Source organism: Tiliqua scincoides, chromosome 6 (genome assembly GCF_035046505.1).
Source record: "Tiliqua scincoides isolate rTilSci1 chromosome 6, rTilSci1.hap2, whole genome shotgun sequence".
NCBI lineage: Eukaryota > Metazoa > Chordata > Lepidosauria > Squamata > Scincidae > Tiliqua > Tiliqua scincoides.
Genome location: NC_089826.1, coordinates 60,989,830 through 61,009,246, shown reverse-complemented (window position 1 = coordinate 61,009,246; position 19,417 = coordinate 60,989,830). Strand labels below are relative to the sequence as shown.

Here is a 19,417-nt window from a genome sequence, read left to right as displayed (position 1 = left end):
TAGAGGGGCATCACTAATAATTTGACCACTTACCTTCTGACCTGAAATGGAGGGTGGGAGATTATTTTTATTTTCAGCATGACAACCAAAATGCATTTGAAATACACTGGGAAGCTGAATGTGTGAAAGCGAGAGGGGAGCAGATATGAAACAGAAAGAAAAGATCTGGGAGGATTATTAGTGCATGTGAATGAGAGCTGCAACCTAACTCTGTAATTCATGGGATGTTTACTCTAAAGTAAGCTCCAGTAGAACTTACACCAAGAAGATGTGCATGCTGTGACATTTTGTAGCAGGATCCCCCGCTCTTACCTTCCAAATCCAAAAGAGGAGTGTAATGTGGAAGGGTAGATCAGTGGTTCTCAAAATTTTTAGCACCAGGACTCACTTTTTAAAACGACAATCTGTCAGGACCCACCAGAAGTGATGCCATTGTCCTGGAAGTGATGTCATGGCCAAAAGCGACATCATCAATTTAGGCATCAAACCTAAGCTTCAGTCAGCCAAAGGTCCCATTGCACAGTGCACTTGTGCTGTTATTTTGCATAGAGTGAAATGCAAACATTCCAGCTCAGAAGTCAAAGCAGAACACAGAATGGGATCATTCTCCAACCACAGCCCTCCCCCCTTTCCAGCACCCCATCTTTCCACCTATTCAGGGCAATACACCATGCCTCCCTCCCACTGGGCAATACACCCACTCCCTCCCACCCTGCCCAGCAGCTCTGTACCCTGTATTTTCTGCTCTGTGTTTCCAATGGTGGCTTAGCTAGGTGCTACGTGACCCACCTGAAATTGGCTCATGACCCACCTAGTGGGTCCTGACACACAGTTTGAGAAAAACCGAGGTGGAGTATCACTATTTCTTACAGCTTGACAAAAAAATTTCTTTTCTTTATGAGTGAAATAGAGGGCTAACTTTATGCTGTAGCTGGTTGGGGCTACCAGGGGCTAGATAAAATTCTTTTGAGACGCCAACCCAACACATCAGTTCCCTGTTAACTAACCCTGGGATAAAGTATGCAAGTGAAGGAAGCTCTAAAATTATGTTCAAGGTGAGTTGACCCCATGGGTAACTCCAGTGATTAAAACAATACGCGTGCAGAATAATTTAACTGATTCTTCCGACTTCCCATCTTGCTGAAACTTTAATTGCTGCTCTCAGTGCTTTGTCCACATTCACCTTTTAGTAGGTGTTTGCTTCAGTCTGTTAAGCAAACACCACTGACGTGCTAAAGCTGTGTCTGTGGATAAGAATCTGAAGGCAGAAAATTGCTGAAAGTTTAAAAAGAATACTGTCCCAGTGGAAATGGAAGAAAATAACCAGACAGTGGGAGCTACAGAAGATTGAAGAGCAAGGGCCAAGGTAAATGTGATTTTTCATCACTTCATTTGCCTTTGTGAAGCTGTTACTTTAATTAAAGACAAATGATAGCTGACCAGAATTATGCAAACAATACAAAAAAGATGCATGCTTAAAAAATAAAAATAAAACCTTGATTGAAAGTTCCTGAGCTGAAAAGCAGAATAATTATGATTTTGTTCAAGAGGTGAGCTATTTGGCTTAAGAAATTGAAGCTTTCTTTCCCTTTTTAGTGAGCTGGAGATGACCTTAGTTTACCAAAGGTTATACGAGATAATGGAACAGTCCCATTATATCCTGGTCCCTTTTGCCACAGAGGCGGTGGTACCACAACTTCAGGGCCAGAATTGATGTGAGTGATCTAAGAAGATCAATACACATATTGCCTGCCTGATGGCACTTGACACAAGTTCTACAGCTGAAGCAAAGGAGACCTAGGTCCGTAGATGCATGGGTGGGAGACTGTCTCCAAGTCATATGTAAGCTGCTCTGAAGAAAGAGAACGATACAAATTCTGCAAGCCACTTGGTTGTAGCCTCCTGTGCATCTACTGCCAAAGTCAACTGGCAAAGCTGGGTTTGGAAACTTCTCACAGATTTTCCAGTATGGACATTCTATTGAAGTAAATCCCAGAGATGCTGGGTCTCTCTGTAGACTGCTAAAGGTGGATACTGCAGTTGCAAACTGGCCCCTGTGTCATCCTGATGGCAGTGGCACTGTGGTGGGCGGAGGCTGCAGCAGAGGCAGGCATGGCAGTGCCATCCCACAGAAGCCACAGGTGTGGCACCTGGGGCTTTTGCCCCCTCCAACCCTCCCCAGTCTGCCATTGGATACTGTGTGTTCTCCTGGTAGCCAAAATACTTGCTCTTCAACACAGACAAGACCTCATCCACACAGGGATGGACAATTTTACTGACCTATCCGTTTCAAAAAACACAGCATATTATGGACACCTATGCACAACTAGACATGGTGGTCTGCACTAATATATACAGTACTGAATGCCAGCAATCTTGCTTAGCTAACTTCCACTCAGGGCCTCTGAAAAGAATTTTATCAGCGGGTACGTTTCTTTGGGGCCCCTTTGCAAAGGGGGATGGGTGAAACAGAGTGGGGATGGTGGTGATGGGCAAGCAGAATGGAGGCAGGGAAGGGCAAAATAGGATGGGGGGACGGGGAGACAGCTGGAAAAGTCTTCTGAACCCTGGTCTACCCACCCATGTGGCATTGGCAGATGGATACAGTAATATGGAAAACCAAACGCACTCCTAAGTGTATATGGCATGCCAGTCTCCTGGGCTCCCTTTTTAATCCTGGGCCCGGGCACAAATTACCCGCTTAAGGCTGCAATCCTTACCACACTTTCCTGAGAGTAAGCCCCATTGAACAAAATAAGACTTACTTCTGAGTATACCTGGTCAGGATTATTCCCTTACTCCCTTCTTCTAGGCCGTGCTTCCACTATATCCTGCCCCTCACTCCACCTTGTTGCAACCGATTTGCAGTTACAGAGCTAGTGAGAGGCTTCAATTACTACTGTTAAACCACGTCAGCCTCAAAAGTGGGCAGCTGCAAGATGAAAGCTCTCAGCTCTTCCTTTTGCCATTGCACCTGAGGAAGCTCTGGGAAGTGTGAAGACTGCATAATTTTTGTTCCCAGAGAGAAAAGAGAGCAAGAGAAACAGGCAAAGTAATACAAGAAACCTCGCATTATATAACCTTGAACTTTTTGTGCAGGTAGTTATACGTAGAAGTTCTCCAAGAAGAATATGAGATGAGGATATCTCCAGACCTTATCAACATCCATATTTGTCCAGTGCCCTATGGGTGAGAACAGAAGATCTAGTGGAGATCTTCCTTATCTCTTTCTGCCACAGCTTGCAACAGCATAACTTATTAAAGCAAAAGCGCCATCTAGTGACAACAGTGTAAAAGTATGATTGTAAGCACTATGCAGCAGCGCTTTCCAAACTTTTAAGCAACAGGACCCACTTTTAAAAGCGACAATCTATCACAACCCACTAGACCAGGGGTGCCCAAACCCCGGCCCTAGGGCCATTTGCAGCACTCAAGGCCTCTCAATGAGGCCCTCAGGGAGCCCCCAGTCTCCAATGAGCCTATGGCCCTCTGGAGATTTGTTGGAGCCTGCATTGGCCTGACACAACTGCTCTCAGCATGAGGGAGACTGTTGGACCTCTCGTGTGAGCTGTGGGATGAGGATTTCCTCAACTGCTTGTCGTTGCATGTCTGTGATGCAGTAGCAGCAGCAAAGGAAAGGCCAGCCTTGCTTTGTGCAAGGCCTTTTGTAGGCCCTGAGCTATTGCAAGACCTTCATTCATTCATATAAGTTCATCTTTAATATATTCATTTATGCAAACTTATGTAAATTTATTCAAATTTTAAATGTAAATTAATTCTTTTTTCCCCCTGCCCCCTACACAGTGTCAGAGAGAGTGTGGCCCTCCTGCCAAAAGCTTTGGACACCCCTGCACCAGACTAAAAAGAGATCTGCAAAGAAATAATGTATTTATTAATAATAATAATTGGGGTCCTGTGCTCCCTAGGCTGCTAGAGACCTTACACATAATAATTTGCTAGACTCTCCCTAGAAACTGAGTTCAAGGACTGTTCCCCAAAACATTTACAGTCATTCTAGGGAACCCAGAAGGCTGAGCTAGAGAGCAAGATGTGCAGTTAGGCCAGACAAAAGGCTGAAACTGGATTCAGATGTGATCTATAGCACACCAATTACTAGAGAAAATTGGAAAATGTGACTTTTGAATTTAGGGGCACGATTACCTCATACCAGCTAACAGTTTTCTTCTGCAAACTGGGCAAGGGTGCTTGCAAAGTTATGTTTTTTCATGTTTCAAAAACTTTTCGCGACCCATCCACCAAAAGCCAGCTTGTCCTGACCCACAGTTTCCTGATGAGTCCTGACCCACAGTTTGGGAAACCATGCTATAAGAGCACTACAGTAGTTCTCAAACTGGCAGGTCACAACCCACCAGCCTGAGAACCCATGCCCTTTTCCTCTTAAGGGGCATGGGGAAAGCAGCAATGTGATTCCCAGGATCACGCTGCGGTGGGGGAAAGGAGGCTTTTTTTTTTTTACATTACTTGCTGCACATCTGGAGAGTGTGGGGAGCCCCACATTGCACTCTGCAGGGCTCCCCACAACTTGTAGAATGTTAAAAAAAAAAAAAAAAGATTGCAACCCACTTCCAGTTTAGCGATTACAACTGGGAAGTGAGTTACAATCATTTAACGTTCTACAAGCCACGGGGAGCCTGCAGAGCACTCTGCACGGCTTCCTGCACCCCAGCAGCAAGTAGGTGTCATACCCTGCCCAAAGGGCAGCGCCAGTTGGTAGGCAGGGGTGGGTCTATCCAGTGCCGCTGAGACCAAATAAGCAAGACACTGAAAGTGGAAGGCTATGAAGGCTGTTTATTGTTTCAGCATGGCATGCCTGTGGCCTCTGGGAGACTCAGCTCAAATCCAGAAGGCCCTCTTCAGAGGAGTGGGACACTTTTTATACAATTCTAGGCTTGTTGTTTGAAATCTAGACTTTCTATTCGCTGAAAATTCACATCATAGATGGGGCAAACTCTTAATAAGCTGTAGATAACCTTAGAGACACCTCATAGGTGAGCTTCAAGTTACAGGTCTCCAAAAAAAGGTGAAATTAAACGATTAAACATATTGAATTACAAAGTTTCCAGTATTGACCCAGTGCTGAACCTTCCAATTATACAGATTGTTTGACAGGTAACATAATTAAAAGAGGGTACAAACACAGGTGACCTCATCTTTGGCAGAACTTCAGACCTGTTTCTTGGCATGCCCATCTCGTTAGTGCACCCTGATACAGTCCTTTTATCTTTTACACTTGTTGCTTAACATAGCTTCTGTTTCCTTTTATTAAAAGGGGTTTACAAAAGCTTTACTAAACTAAAACTTTTATAGCTTAATTCTATATAACTATTGTGACCAGTTACCTTGAGTACATTGGTATTAAGGTATATGTCTTTTGCCCTAAAAAGCAAGAAAGATATTGGCAGATATAGTGGTGTATGTCCTTGCTAAGAAGTGACCTAAGAAGTGGTTGCCTAGCACCTGCTAAAGTGTAATCTCTCTGAACTAAGGCTTCAACCAGCTTCTTTGCTCTCTTAAACTTTTCAAGTAACTTTTAGTCCCCTATGGCCTGCCTCTATTTCAGATGCAATTCAAACAAAGAATCTCCAAAAGCAAAAGTTTCCTGATACTTTCCACTCTGTCCCTTTCATCTTCTCCCTCTCATTACTTTCAAAAGGGGAATAGCCTTGTCTCACTTTGACTTGTTCAAGGATGCTTGCTTATCTAATTAAAATGTGTGCTGTCTTCTAAAGTTCATCTCTTGCAGGTGTCTGTGGTTAGCTAGCTAGATGCTTTGTTAGTTTGCCAAGAAACATTGCCAACTGATAGCAGAGCAGTTAATGAGCAGAGAAGCTAATTCTTTTAAGCTTTCCCCTAAATTCATGCTTTTTCTGTCTTCTTCTTGCCTTCTCTTCCCCCCCCCCTTTTTGGTTCTTTGTTGCACTGTATTGATGGTTGCTACAGGTTTGGCTTGGGGGGGGGGGTCTGAGACAGGTAAGCAGGCATCATAGGTAATGTAAAAACACCCCTTCCCCCCCCCCACATTGGCACTATCCTGGAGTCATTTTGCTGCTTCCCCCCCTCCCCCGCAAATACTTGGTGGTTGGAAAACTCAACACAAGAGTTTGAGAATCACTGGAGTACTGTATATACATTTGCAATGCAGTTTAGATTTACTAAGTAGCCAGTGTCATCTCTTACCATTTGGACCCATTATACTTTGACAAGGTAGTGTATTCCAAATGCCTGCACATGCTGCTTTTTTATGAATTCTCGCAAAATTTGATTGCCAAATTTGGTTGTTAAATATGGTTAATCTGATTGCCAAATGACTAAAAAAATAAACTGCCAGACCAACTCTTGCACTTCATCAGCTTGATTGCTGAACTCAGCACTGGAAGGTTTTCACAGCATCAGCCACACCTGTTCATATCTGCATGTCAAACTACTGGTAGAGGTACAGTTACAAGAGGTGTTTTGAAACATTAGCAATCTAAACTGTAAAATATGAGGAATAAATGCAGTATTGTTATTTTTCCCCAATGTCACAGTTATGACTCTGATATCTTGGGGAACCAAAGAGAGACCTGTGATATGCAGATTGTACATGTGTGTTTGAGCATGAAAAATAACCTCTCTGCATCCAAAAGAAAATGGAACTTTGGAATTTCAAATTCTTAGCTCATTAATAGTTTCTACCCTCACCCAACTACCAGTTATTAAAATGAATTGTATTACTGAATACAGAAGACAATGGGGTGAGGAACCTTTGTTCATTTTAAAAGTCTATGACTGACCAGGTTGAGACAATCATCTAAACCAGGTGTGTCAAACATGACACCTGCAGGGCAAATGCAGCCTCTTGGAAGCAATTTATCTGGCCCCCATTATAACTGGACTCTCCCAATTGGGCTCTCTCATATCTTGAAAATATGACCAAGATTTGCACATTGTCTCTTTTGTCATTTGCAGCTAATGAGTTTCTATTTGAACGCAGTGTACTTATTTCTGGCCTATCATCATCATCTGCTTAATGATGTCACTTTCTACTTAATGATGTCATTTCCAGCCCACAGCAGGTACCATGATTGCATCTTCAGTCATCTGTATGAAACGAGTTTGACACTCCTGCTCTAAACCATGATTTAAATTATAATGAATAATAGACAGGGTTGAATAATAATAGACAGGGTTAGATAATAGACAGGCAGACAATAATATTAAATAATAATAATAAATAAGGTTAAATAATAGACAAGGTTGAGCAGTGGGGTGGCTAAGTTTGCAGACGACACCAAACTTTTCCGAGTGGTGAAGTCCAGAAGTGATTGTGATGAGCTCCAGAAGGATCTCTCCAGACTGGCAGTATGGGCAGCAAAATGGCAGATGCGCTTCAATGTCAGTAAGTGAAAAATCATGCACATTGGGGCAAAAAATCAAAACTTCACATATAAGCTGATGGGTTCTGAGCTGTCTGTGACAGATCAGGAGAGAGATCTTGGGGTGGTGGTGGACAAGTTGATGAAAGTGTCGACCCAGTGTGCGGTGGCAGTGAAGAAGGCCAATTCTATGCTTGGGATCAACAAAAATGGCTAATATTATAATGCGATTGTACAAATTGATGATAAGGCACCTGGAGTATTGTGTCCAGTTCTGGTTGCCGCATCTCAAATAAGACATAGTGGAAATGGAAAAGGTGCAAAAGAGAGCGACTAAGATGATTACGGGGCTGGGGCACCTTCCTTATGAGGAAAGGTTACGGCGTTTGGGTCTCTTCAGCCTAGAAAAGAGGCACCTGAGGGGGGACATGATTGAGACATACAAAATTATGCAGGGGATGGACAGAGTGGATAGAGAGATGCTGTTTACACTCTCACATAACACCAGAACCAGGGGACATTCACTAAAATTGAATGTTGGGAGAGTTAGAACAGACAAAAGAAAATATTTCTTTACTCAGTGTGTGGTTGGTCTGTGGAACTCCCTGCCACAGGATGTGGTGATGGCATCTGGCCTGGATGCCTTTAAAAGGGGATTGGACAAGTTTCTGGAGGAAAATTCCATTATGGGGTACAAGCCATGATGTGTATGCGCAACCTCCTGATTTTAGAAATGGGCTATGTCAGAATGCCAGATGCAAGGCAGAGCACCAGGATAAGGTCTCTTGTTATCTGGTGTGCTCCCTGGGGCATTTGGTGGGCCACTGTGAGATACAGGAAGCTGGACTAGATGGGCCTATGGCCTGATCCAGTGGGGCTGTTCTTATGTTCTTATGAACAAGCCCAGGATATCCCCTAGCTCTCACTCTTCCCCTCTCTCTTCTTCTCCTTAGTGCTGAACAAGGAGACTGAAAAATCTGTTTTCTAATTTAAGGTAACCACAGTTGCATGTGTTGCCTGAACTTGGGAAGCCTCTGATTTGTTCAGACAAACCAGAATCAAAGTGTGGTTTCAGATCTGGGTTTGTGAAAAGCCCCAGTTAAAACTAAGCACAGTTCCCCAAGTTTGGGCAACTTGCATAGCTGTGATTAGTCTAAAATAAATAGCAGATGCTTTCAAACTCCTCCTTCAGTCCATGAAAGAGAAGGAATATGGATGGGGCGTGCATGAGCTCTTTACTCTTTCAAGCTCATTCACTATATAATGGTTTATACCTTTGGTTTTCAAATTCCCAGGGAGTTTGAAAGCCACAGTAAGTTCTTGCAGGGGGGGCAGGGGGGTGATCCCCAGGATTGTGGAGATGGAGTGTTCCACTTTCACTTGTGAAGCTTCAGGGAGCCCTGTGGACAGCCGCACAGGGCTCCCCACACCCCTGGAGGCTGCAGGAGGCTCTGGTAAGTATACCCTACAGCCCCCCTGAGCGACACACTCCTGGGGATCGCACTGCTGCCTCCTCCCTGCTTCCTGGCTGCCTGGCCCCTTAAGGGGAAACAGGCCAGGGCCCACAGGCTGGGGCGTTGTGACGCCCCACTCTGAAAAGCCCCGGTTTACATGATTGTCTGGACCCAGCCTATTAAAAATAAATGTTATCACATTACTTATTTGATGTCACTCAGGTTGTAACCAAACTATTATGTACTTTATATGTACATTTATAATGTAATTTATAAAGGATAGTTAGAAAGCAGTCCTCACTTCAATAAAACAGTTATTGAAATGGTATATTTTAGGACAAAGAGTTCCATAATCATTCCGAGCCACTGTTATCCATGCACTGATTACATCGACTACCAGCTATTGTAATGTGCTGTGCAAGGAGCTGCCTTTGAAAATAGCAGAGATGGGCAAATCCAGTGCGGCTTGACTCAGATACTGTCAGGAGTTTCCCCCCCCCCCCCCCCCGGTTTAATGCAACTCAAAAATGAGGCCTATCAGGCAGACTTTCCAAGTTGCCCAGAGTGTTTTGGGGATTCTAAAAGTCCTGATTTTGAGTCTTTTCCATAAAAAAGTCAGCCACAGAAAAAATGGAGCTGCTGCCAGAGTGTCTGTGTGTGTGTGTGTTCCCATTTAATACTCCCATGATGCCCCCATTCCATCTGTAAACAAGGTGGGAGGGGGTGGGATGAACGGGGAAGGGCAAGGACAGAAGTAGCAAGAGAGAGGAGGGTCATGCACAGCAGCTGGGAGGCTTACCGGTATGACCCAATTCTTTGCAACTCTACTCAGAAGTAGTCCCATTGCAGCCAGTTATTCAATAAGCCTGCTCAAACCATACCATTTCTCCTCTATTTGAAGCCATTTCTCTAGAAACTGCCTCCATGCCCCCCCACCACCTCCTCTCACTCAACCAGGGAAAAAACCTTAATCCAATGATCATCTGCCAATCAGTATCAAGAATAGTAGGCTAGATTGTGTATAAGTTCAGAAGCTGCTTCAGCCAGACTCTGCTTTTCCTAGGTTCAGAGAGCAGCCAAAGAGAGACAGACTATACTATATGCTAGAAAGTAAATGATTTATTGGCATACAGGGGATGCATTATACAAACAAAAGTTTATGTGTACAGAAGATACAACAGGCAAAAGAAAGCTTATAGCAACTCCCCCTTCAGCTATTTGGAGATTTCTGACAGCTGTGGACAAACTCCAGTAGGGCGGGTTCTGTAACTGCACAGTCCTCATCCACCAGTGAAATCTAGAAATGCACTGGCATTTCTGGAGGTTCTGTATTTGCCCCCAGAGAAAATTCTAGAAGCAGCTAGATGTTTTTCATTAATTTACTAAATGAAAACCCACTTTATCTTCCCAAAGAGCATTCATAACAAAAAGTCTGCACTTTTTTCATTTATAGTCAATCTTTGTTACTTGTGCACTCTGTTCCCACAGCTTCACTCAACCAAGAAGGACAAAGTGCAAAGTTGTCTTTTTGCTGCCTGTTCTTGGCTATCTGCCACATTACAAAACTATCCATAGCTTTAAGATGGCTGTGGATGCTTAAAAATGGCTATCCATGGTGGCTATTCTGAAGCTATCCAGCATACCTAACCAGGCTAGCTACCCCTCCCACTAACCCCATTGATCCCATAGGATCAATCAGTTGGTATCTGCAGATTCAGTATCCACTGGAGTTTCCAGGAAAACTAAAACCCAGCAGATAACAAAAATTGACTGTACCTGCCTTGTTGTACACAGATAAGTTTCCCTTATCTGGGTTTTGCCATCTCTCAACTATGCAGGGATAAATCATGGAAGACACAGCTCTGTGCTTATAGAAAACTGTGGGCCTGCAGCTCCCAGGCCTGGCTTAATGAGCAGGCAGACTGGGAAACTGTGACCATTCACTAGATCTTCAGGATAGTAATTGATTTTTGAACCTGGTCATGTCAACCACTACAGATGGACTGACTCACAATGAGATAAATTCCTGTGTACTTGTTCTATATTGTCTCCACAGATAAGAATACACATTGGTCAACTTCAGAATGTGCATCTACAAACAAAACTCCTTATGTTCCTCACTCCTTTTTTTATTGCCTTTCTATTTTGTACTTTTTCCTCAAATGAATTTAGTTTCCTTTTCTAACTCAGCTAACATTTTGCAGATCAAGACAGCAGATTTATAGAAACGACAGATACAACTCAGAGAATTCCAGAACTGTTTGTATGGCATCATTTTAAGAATATGGGTATGCCATTGAATATTTCTTTATCTCCCTGAAGAGCATTCATCATAAAGATAAATCATCTACTTGATCTAAAATAAAGTCTACATGATCAATTATATTTGCGTAAACTCCTGGTTTCCTCTGCCGGGCACATCCTTCACCCCAGCTGGTAACACCAACCAAGTACCAGGTATCCTGATGTTTACATGAAAGAGGACCACCTGAATCTCCCTGCAATGTAGAAAGAAAGAGAAATGCACTTAATGTCAGGATGTATTTGTAGGCATATGTAAAGTTGTAGATCCTTACTGAATAACACATCCTAATTTAACAACTTCAGAAACTACTGCCATATTATATAGGTTCTCATACTCAACTGCTACTGCCATGTTGCTGTATATAAACTAACCCACAAGAGGTTCCAAACTGTATTTTTAAATGAAGCCTGAGAAACTTGAGTTTAAGAAGTTCAATGAAAGCCCAACAGTTTATTGTCTTCATTTCTATTACCGCCTAATTTCATGAACTGCTACTGTGAGACACTAGTTTAACTTTACAGGATCAAGCTTTGAGATCCCAGTGCAGACCCTAAAAATCAGACCCCAGCCCCACCATCCATGGGAAAGCAGTCATTGGAATTGGTCTTCCAAGATGCATTTTTGCTGTATGTCATCGGTCAAGGAAACAGTGGGAAAGGGACATTCCCACTCTTGAATGTCTTGTACTCATTCACTCTTGAATAAAATTAACATGCTTGAATTGTTAGTTCAGGTTGAGCAGCCCTAACCCAAAACATTGAAATCCAAAATGCTCCAAAATCCAGAACATTTTGTTCACATCAATTCCCACAACATTCGGCCTCCCCAAGCGCAGCCCCTGCCCTCAGCATGAAATCCAACAAGTCAACACATCTGTCTCGCAATCACCCGCTAGCTCAAGCCTCCCACTGGCTTGCTGTACCAGTGCGCAGTGCATTTGCTCCGCTCCTCCTTGACCTGTACCTTTCACTCAACACCAGTGATAGTGGCCAAACCTCCAGAAATCAGGCCCAGCAAGGACCAAAGAAATACAAAGCATTCTACTTAGCCCTCACTTCTGGTTCCCAGTTGCAGCTCATAGAAACCTCCCCATGAAAGGGTGGATGAGTGGTGGAGAGCGCCCCTAGGAAGCCAGTCTTTGAACTGCAGTTAAGCAGGTAGGGGTAGTAGAAAGCTCTGCTTCAACTCAGGGCTTTGGGATAATTGTATACCCCCCACCAATTAATCTGCATGCTCATTGATTTTTGCAATCGTCACGGGGCAGGAATACAGGTATCTGTCTATCCCCAAGATACCCATTTACCCAATATCCCCATTGTGTATTTTGGATAAGACAGTGGTTCTCAAACTGGTGGGTCACAGTTCACCAGCCTGAGAACCCTTGCCCTTTTTTCTTTAAGGGTATGGGGAAAGCAAGAACGCAATCCCCAGAACTGCACCGCTGCAGAGGAAGGGGGGGCTATTTTTTACGTTATTTGCTTCGGCCCGGAGGTGTGAGGAGCCCCCATGGCTTGTAGACTGTTTAAAAATGATTGCAGCCTGATTGCTAAACCAAAAGTGAATTGCAACTTTTTTTTTAACATTCTACAAGCTGTGGGGAGCCCTGCAGTGCCCACACACACCCCAAACCACAACAGCAAGTAACTTAAGAAAAAATCCCCCCCTTTCGCTGCAGCAGTGTGATCCTGGGGATCACGCCACTGCTTTTCCCCCACCCCTGCAGAGACTTAGTGGTTGGAAAACTCTACACAAGAGTTTGAGAATCACTGGGATAAGGGATACTCAATTTACATTTCTGTCTCACCATACCTCACAGAAACTCAGGGCAGTGTATGAAGTTCACCCATTTTATCCTCACAAAAAGAACAGAGACAGATCAACTAACCCAAGGTCATTCAGTAAGCTTCCTATCTGATGGAGAATTTGAACTCAGGTATCCCCAGTTGATGCAAACACCAGGGACATATGGTATGGGTGGGGCAGAAACACAGCCTAACTGGTGCAACATTGCCACAGCCTAACTCAGTGATCATGCATACAATCCACTCACTTGCACCTGAGTGAGTGGGCAGAATGCAGGTGAGATCACCGGTTAGGCTGTGGCAATTTTTGGAGGATGGCCCTGGAGCAGTTCTGCCTCACCTGCTGCACTTGCACTGCCCATCTCTGGTCAACACTATTTACCTTGACTCTTGCTTGGAATCCAATGAACCTTCTCTGTTCCATAAGACCTATAGGGCCCAATGCAAGCTTGCACTAGCCATACTTATGTTAACAGTATCTACCTGACAAATAGGTAGTCAACTTACACCACCACAGCCAAAGTAGATGTATAGCATTGGACTGTCCTAGTCATGTCAGACGAAATCTCCTTGGAACTAACACACGGGAGGGTGAAACTAGGGTTTTCTAATATACGTATTAAGAGCTTCACCAAATTACATTTCCAGGATTCTTTGGCAGTTAAACTGGTACAAGTCAATAGCGACAGTATGCCATAAGTAACACATAATATGCTGTTACCTTACAAGCATCCCTTCCACCTTCTGTGTAGCCAGCACACAACATCAAGTCACTTATTCTGTGTTGTTGGTAGAGTGACTGACATTCAGTATTTGATATTAGAGGGAGAGCGACCTTTTGCAGAACATCGTGGGCTTCACCTTAAGTGGAAGATGATAGAAATAAGAACATGGGGGGGGGGACACCAATGATATGTTAACTCAGTAATTTCCAGCCTATGGGTCAGGACACCATAGCATGCCACAAGTAAAAGATTAGAAGCAAAAAGTCCAAAAGCCTAGAAGTATTGACCCACCCTCACAGAAGATTTGGCTATATTTTTGCATGATTTACTACTCTGATCATGGTTTTTGTTTTTGTTTTTTGTTTTTTTAATGTAGCCTCCACTATGGGTGTGTAAGTCTGTACCATCTGTGCTTTAGCTGGGATTCCTTTGGAAGAATCCAATTGAAAGCACTGTGAACAATCTTCAGATAAGAAGTGCAGATTTAGAACTGATGGCATTGCTACTTAGTGGAGCATATTCAGAAAGAGTGGCATATAATCCTTCAGAGCTGCTTAGGCTGGTGATCACTGTACGCCAGAAAAAATAACTGTGCTGCACCAATCGAGATACTGACTCTGCATGAACATTTATGTGCACACAAATGCTATGCTAGCATATATGACCTTGAATGTGGTCAGTAGAATGGCTGAGGTTAGAACTTTCCTTGGGGATTTGTGGTGGAATGGATGGTTAATAGGCTTAACTGAATCAAGACAGAGCTAATGTCAGTGACGAATCCCAGTGCTCTGGAGGTGGGTGGGTGAGTTTGCCTACTTTTGTTGGCATCCTTCAGTCTCGGAAGACTATGGTGTCACGCTCTGAATGGTGGTTCTGGAACAGAGTGTCCTCTCCAGTGCGCAAAGCCTGGGTAAAGTAGGTATGGAGGATAGGCTGTTACCCATGCAGCAAATCCCCCCTCTCCACGTCGCTGAAATGGTCCAATGGAAAGGCAGAGGCCAATATGGTTGGTTCCAGCAGCGTTGCAGGAGTTGCCAGAGCGTGACTGTATACAGCCATGAACTTAGTCAGGGACTCTGGCTCTGGATTTTGCCTGGAGGTTGACTCCTGAAGCCTTTCCCATGACTGGATGTAGCCACAAGGCAGTGGAGGTTTGGGATCAGAGTTTTCCTTCTCTCAGATGAGCTGCCTTCCCAGGCTGACGAGTCCCATCTACCCGGTGGCTGTTTAGTCGCCTCTTACGACAAGTACAGCCAAACTGAGGGCCTATTCTTATCCCCAGCCCCCAGGGGAATTTGCCTACCACCGATATAGTAAGACTTTCCAGTTCATCAGATCAAATGAAAACATCAGGAGGTACACACACACACACACACACACACACAGCTGACTGCCATAAAACAGCCAGTACCTGTCATAAAAAGGTGCTCCAAGGGTGCAGCACTCACTGTGGTGCCAGCAGCATCTGTGGGAAGGCCTGCACCTTCCTGTCCATGTCAACATTTCCCCCATTGCTTGCCAGAGCAGTTAAATCAGCTGGGGAGGCAAAGGAGGGCAGCGAGGGGGCTGTAAGCCTGCGGAGGGGCAGGATTGACAGTAATGGCACTGCCAGTATCTATCCCCTTTCCGGACCTGATCCCGTGACATGGGTCCATGTGGACGTGTGCCAGTTATTTAGTTAGTGCAGGTTACGTTAGACTCTTCCCCGCTCCAGAGGCTTACCCCGGGAAGTGGTAATTTCTTTAGCCCAGGGTAAGGAAATGTTCCCTTATGCAGAGGAGACCTCCACGACTGCCCTCCACGTTAGAATGCAGCGGTCGCCATTTTGGCAATACCTCATTGGCGGGTGGGGGAAGTGGATAGGTTTGGGCTGTATATCTTCAAAAACTTAAATCTAAGTGTTAATTTTAGTACCTGTCTCGTTTGTGTAACCCCATCCAGTCACCCAGCAGTCGGTATATTGCATACTCTGTTCTTTATTCAATGGCAGGCACAGAGGTTGCTGTAAGTCTAAATTTCCATTTAAAAGAATTAAGTTAGTTAATGGGAGGAAAAGGAACTTTCATTCAAAAATATGTCAGATTTCCACTGTACCCCAATCTTATTTTCTATGATGGAGCAATAACAGGTTAAAGCTTATAAAGTCAACTTACAGTGCAATCATAGGCAAGTTTACTCAGAAGTAAGGTCCACTGTGTTCAGTGGGGCTTACTCCCTAAAAAATGTGCATGGGATTGCAATGTTACTTCAGTTTTAGAATTAGCAATGCTAGGATGTCACAACAAACATAAAGGTTCACGTACCAGTGAAATTCATAGGCCTATCAAGTTTCATTAAAGCAATGTCATATCCCTTTTCTGCATACTCAAAGTTTGGATGAACAACAATCTTTTGAACGCCAAAGAAAGGGGTATCGTCAGTGATCTGTGACTGCTTCAAAATGGCAGTATAGACACGCCAAATCTCAGGGTACAGCAGGCTAAGCAAAGAAACAAAGAATCTCAAGATTAAACACTTTATCCTACTGTGCGTGTTCTCTCTTTCAAAGGCTGCTTTCCATTTGCTAAATACAGAAACGCTTGGTCCACACCAACACCGCTTGCATCCCTATTTTGTACTTTAATCCTTCTCTCTTGTATTCAGTGGCATCACTAGGGTTTACATCACCCGGTACGGGAAGCCAGCACATCACCCATATGATGAACCTCCTTCTATGTAGTGGGCAGGCAACACCCTGGGTGGTGGGCATGGAGATGTACCATTGCCCCACCTCACTAGTTTTTTGGCTGTAACTTTTGATAGAATTGAGATATTTCAACGTGATTTGTTTCATTGCATTCTACATTAAATTACACATCAAATGATATAGACTGGGGTGCCCAAATCCCGGCCCAGGGGCCACTTGAGGCCCTCAGGGGCTCCCAATCCAGCCCTCAGGGAGCCACCAGTCTCCAATGAGCTTCTGGCCCTCCAGAGACTTACTGGAGGCCATGCTGGCCCAACGCAACTGCTCTCAGCATGAGGATGACTGTTTGACCTCTCCCCTGAGCTGTGGGATGAGAGCTGCCTCCACTACTTGCTGTTTCACATCTGTGATATGGCAGTGAAGGAAAGGTTGGCCTTGCTTTGTGCAAGGCCTTTTATAGGCCTTGAGCTACTGCAAGACCTTCATTCATATAAGTTCCATCTCTAATAAATTCATTTATGTAAATTTATTCAAATTTTAAATGTAAATTAACTCTTTTTTCCCCTGGTCCCCAACACAGTGTCAGAGAGATGATGTGGCCCTCGTGCCAAAATGTTTGGACACCCCTGATATAGAACATGATGGTATTATTCAAAAATAACAAGATTTAAAAAGTTTTGGCCAGTAGTGGTGTCACACACCCCTAGTGATGCCACTGCTTTTACTTCTAACCACAGCCAATTCCTCGAAGCGATTGTTTTTTGTGCATTCTTCCACCACCACGTACCCCCACAAGCCCTCCTGGCATGTGGGTGTTAGCCTGTAGCTTCCCATACTCCTTTTCTTTTCCACTTTAGCTGTGAAGAGAAGGTGACCAAAATACAGCTAGGAACGAAGACCTAAAGAAATCTAACTGCCACCAAGCCAGCTGGACCATTAAAGATCCATGCGGCAGGAGGAGCAACCAGTGCCATAATTGTTGAGCACTGAGGAAGGCAACAAAGCAAGCAACTCTGTGAGCTGAAACATGTTCATGTCCAGAAATTCCTCACAACATACTACAACTAAGCTTAAATACGTGAACATGAAATGGTCACCTTTTTCTCCACTTCTTCTCCACTTTGTCCTTGCTTCCACTTCCTTCCTCTTGTTGTTTCCTTGTGTCTCCTTTTATACTGTGAGCTCCAATGGAACAAGAAACTATCTCATTCCTTTCTTATGCAAACTACTTTCAGAATTTATTGTATAAGAGCAATTATTAGGTATTCATTTAAAAACATTGTTCTGGAATATTTTGATTCACTTATACCCAAGTCTTCCTATAACCAGTCATTAAAGAAATATGGATAAGATGGGTACTCAGATAATCTTCCTTTTAGGCAAGGGCCATGAGAGAACTACCTACTCTTAGCAATGCCATGTGCCCTTACGTTTATTCTCTGGTTTAGATGATGCAGCACAGCCACACCCATGATGTACTAACCACCACATAACATAGTGCTGTTTCAGATAACTGCTTCCCACATTCCTAGTCTTGCCCTTAAATGGAAGTTCATGTATAGTCACATCCCCTTAGGAAGAAAGATAGCTCTTGTGTGACAGGACTGTGCTAATCTCTTATGAATCTGAATATCTCCTAACAAATCCATTTTATTTACTTCACAGAGGTTGTACTTACTTTTGTGTGCAGTGGGCAGCGGTCACTATCCATTGATTACTGATGATGGAACCACCACAATAATGTCCTTTCGCAGATGGCTGCACATGTAAACTGACTTGCCAGGGCCATTCACCATGAGAAGCATTTGTTCCTCCAACAATCCTTCTGTTCACTTTAGGCTTCTGTGCACATACTAAGAAAATATCAAATCAATACAGCCATGTTTGATGGGCTGACCAACCTTATGTGCGCTCTTTGCCACCAGAACTAGTGTTCCTACAGTGGAACACACTATCGTGACTTTCCTCATGTCAAAAACGGTGATTCGGAAGCATGCATAGCCAAGGCCCCCACATAGGCCCTGCGCATGTTGGCAGGGCAAAGAAGGCTGGCCACTGATGCCACGTTGGCAGGGCAGGAAGAATACGATAGAGGGAGGGTGGAATGAGTGGAACAGGGGGAAGCTGGGAGGCATGTCAGCGGCAAGAGGGAGTGGCACCCGGCCTGGGTGACTTGCACTGGATGCTCTCCTCTCTAGAGTAAGCCACCACACCCCCTTTGTCTCCTGGGACTTGGCCAAGCTAAAGAGCTGGAACAGGTCTAAGGAGACCCTTTGGCAGTTGGGAGGCTTGCCGAGGCGTAACAGGAAATAATTTCTCTTTCCCCTCCCAGTTGCCCCCCTCCCATGTCACAGCTGCACACTATGGCAGGGAAATAGCTGTACGCTATTGGATTCTGAGGGTTTTTAATGCAAGTAGTTGTTCCTCAGAGTTTTGTTCATTCCACAATTCCTGGATTTTATTCAGGAATATCTCAGGTGGGTTGTTTTGTGTCTGGTTCTTTCATGCCTTTTTCCTTTTCCAAGGACTGTGAGAGGTAGTAATAGGCAAACTGGTTTAGTCTCAGAGAAAAAGATTGGAAGAAATCCAACCCTTTCCATCAAAAGGAAGAACTGGTTCATCCACCAAGCCATTTCAAGGGTCATTAAATGTCTTAAATGCCTGCAATCCTCTACACACTTTCCTGGAACTAAACCCCACTGAACATAATGGGGCTTCCTTCTGAGTAGACATACATAGACTTGTGATGTTAAGTACTCTTCCTGTCAATTCCTATTCCCAAACAAAACTTCCCTTTCCCTTTATGTACCAGTCCAGAGAAGTTGTGGTGACATAATGGAAAGAGGGAAGGTTTTTCTCCATTCCTCCCACCTTCATTTCCCCAGTGCACTGCAAGCAGCACACCCAAAGGCAGCGCAACTATGCCAATGCCATACTGCTGTGTATGCTGTGGTGCTCCAGACAAAGTAACAAAAAGCTCCTTCTGCAGTCTTGGCAAGCTCCAAAGTTCAAGACTTTCAGTTTTATTTAAAGGGACAGTACAAATGAACTCTTTCATTCATGCTGTCC

General features: G+C 44.1%; 1 protein-coding gene across 1 annotated transcript in view; it reads right to left on the bottom strand.

The window, feature by feature from the left end:
* Positions 1 to 11,160: 11,160 nt before the first annotated feature.
* LOC136656065 (coagulation factor XI-like) overlaps positions 11,161 to 19,417 on the bottom strand; it is a 30,191-nt gene continuing 21,934 nt past the window's right edge. Inside the window, exons 10-14 of the mRNA XM_066632903.1 lie at positions 18,027 to 18,201; positions 15,966 to 16,141; positions 15,577 to 15,672; positions 13,659 to 13,798; positions 11,161 to 11,328 (exon numbers count right to left, since the gene is read on the bottom strand). Of these exons, the coding sequence (XP_066489000.1) occupies positions 11,161 to 11,328; positions 13,659 to 13,798; positions 15,577 to 15,672; positions 15,966 to 16,141; positions 18,027 to 18,201 (755 nt within the window). The remainder of the gene's footprint in view (positions 11,329 to 13,658; positions 13,799 to 15,576; positions 15,673 to 15,965; positions 16,142 to 18,026; positions 18,202 to 19,417) is intronic.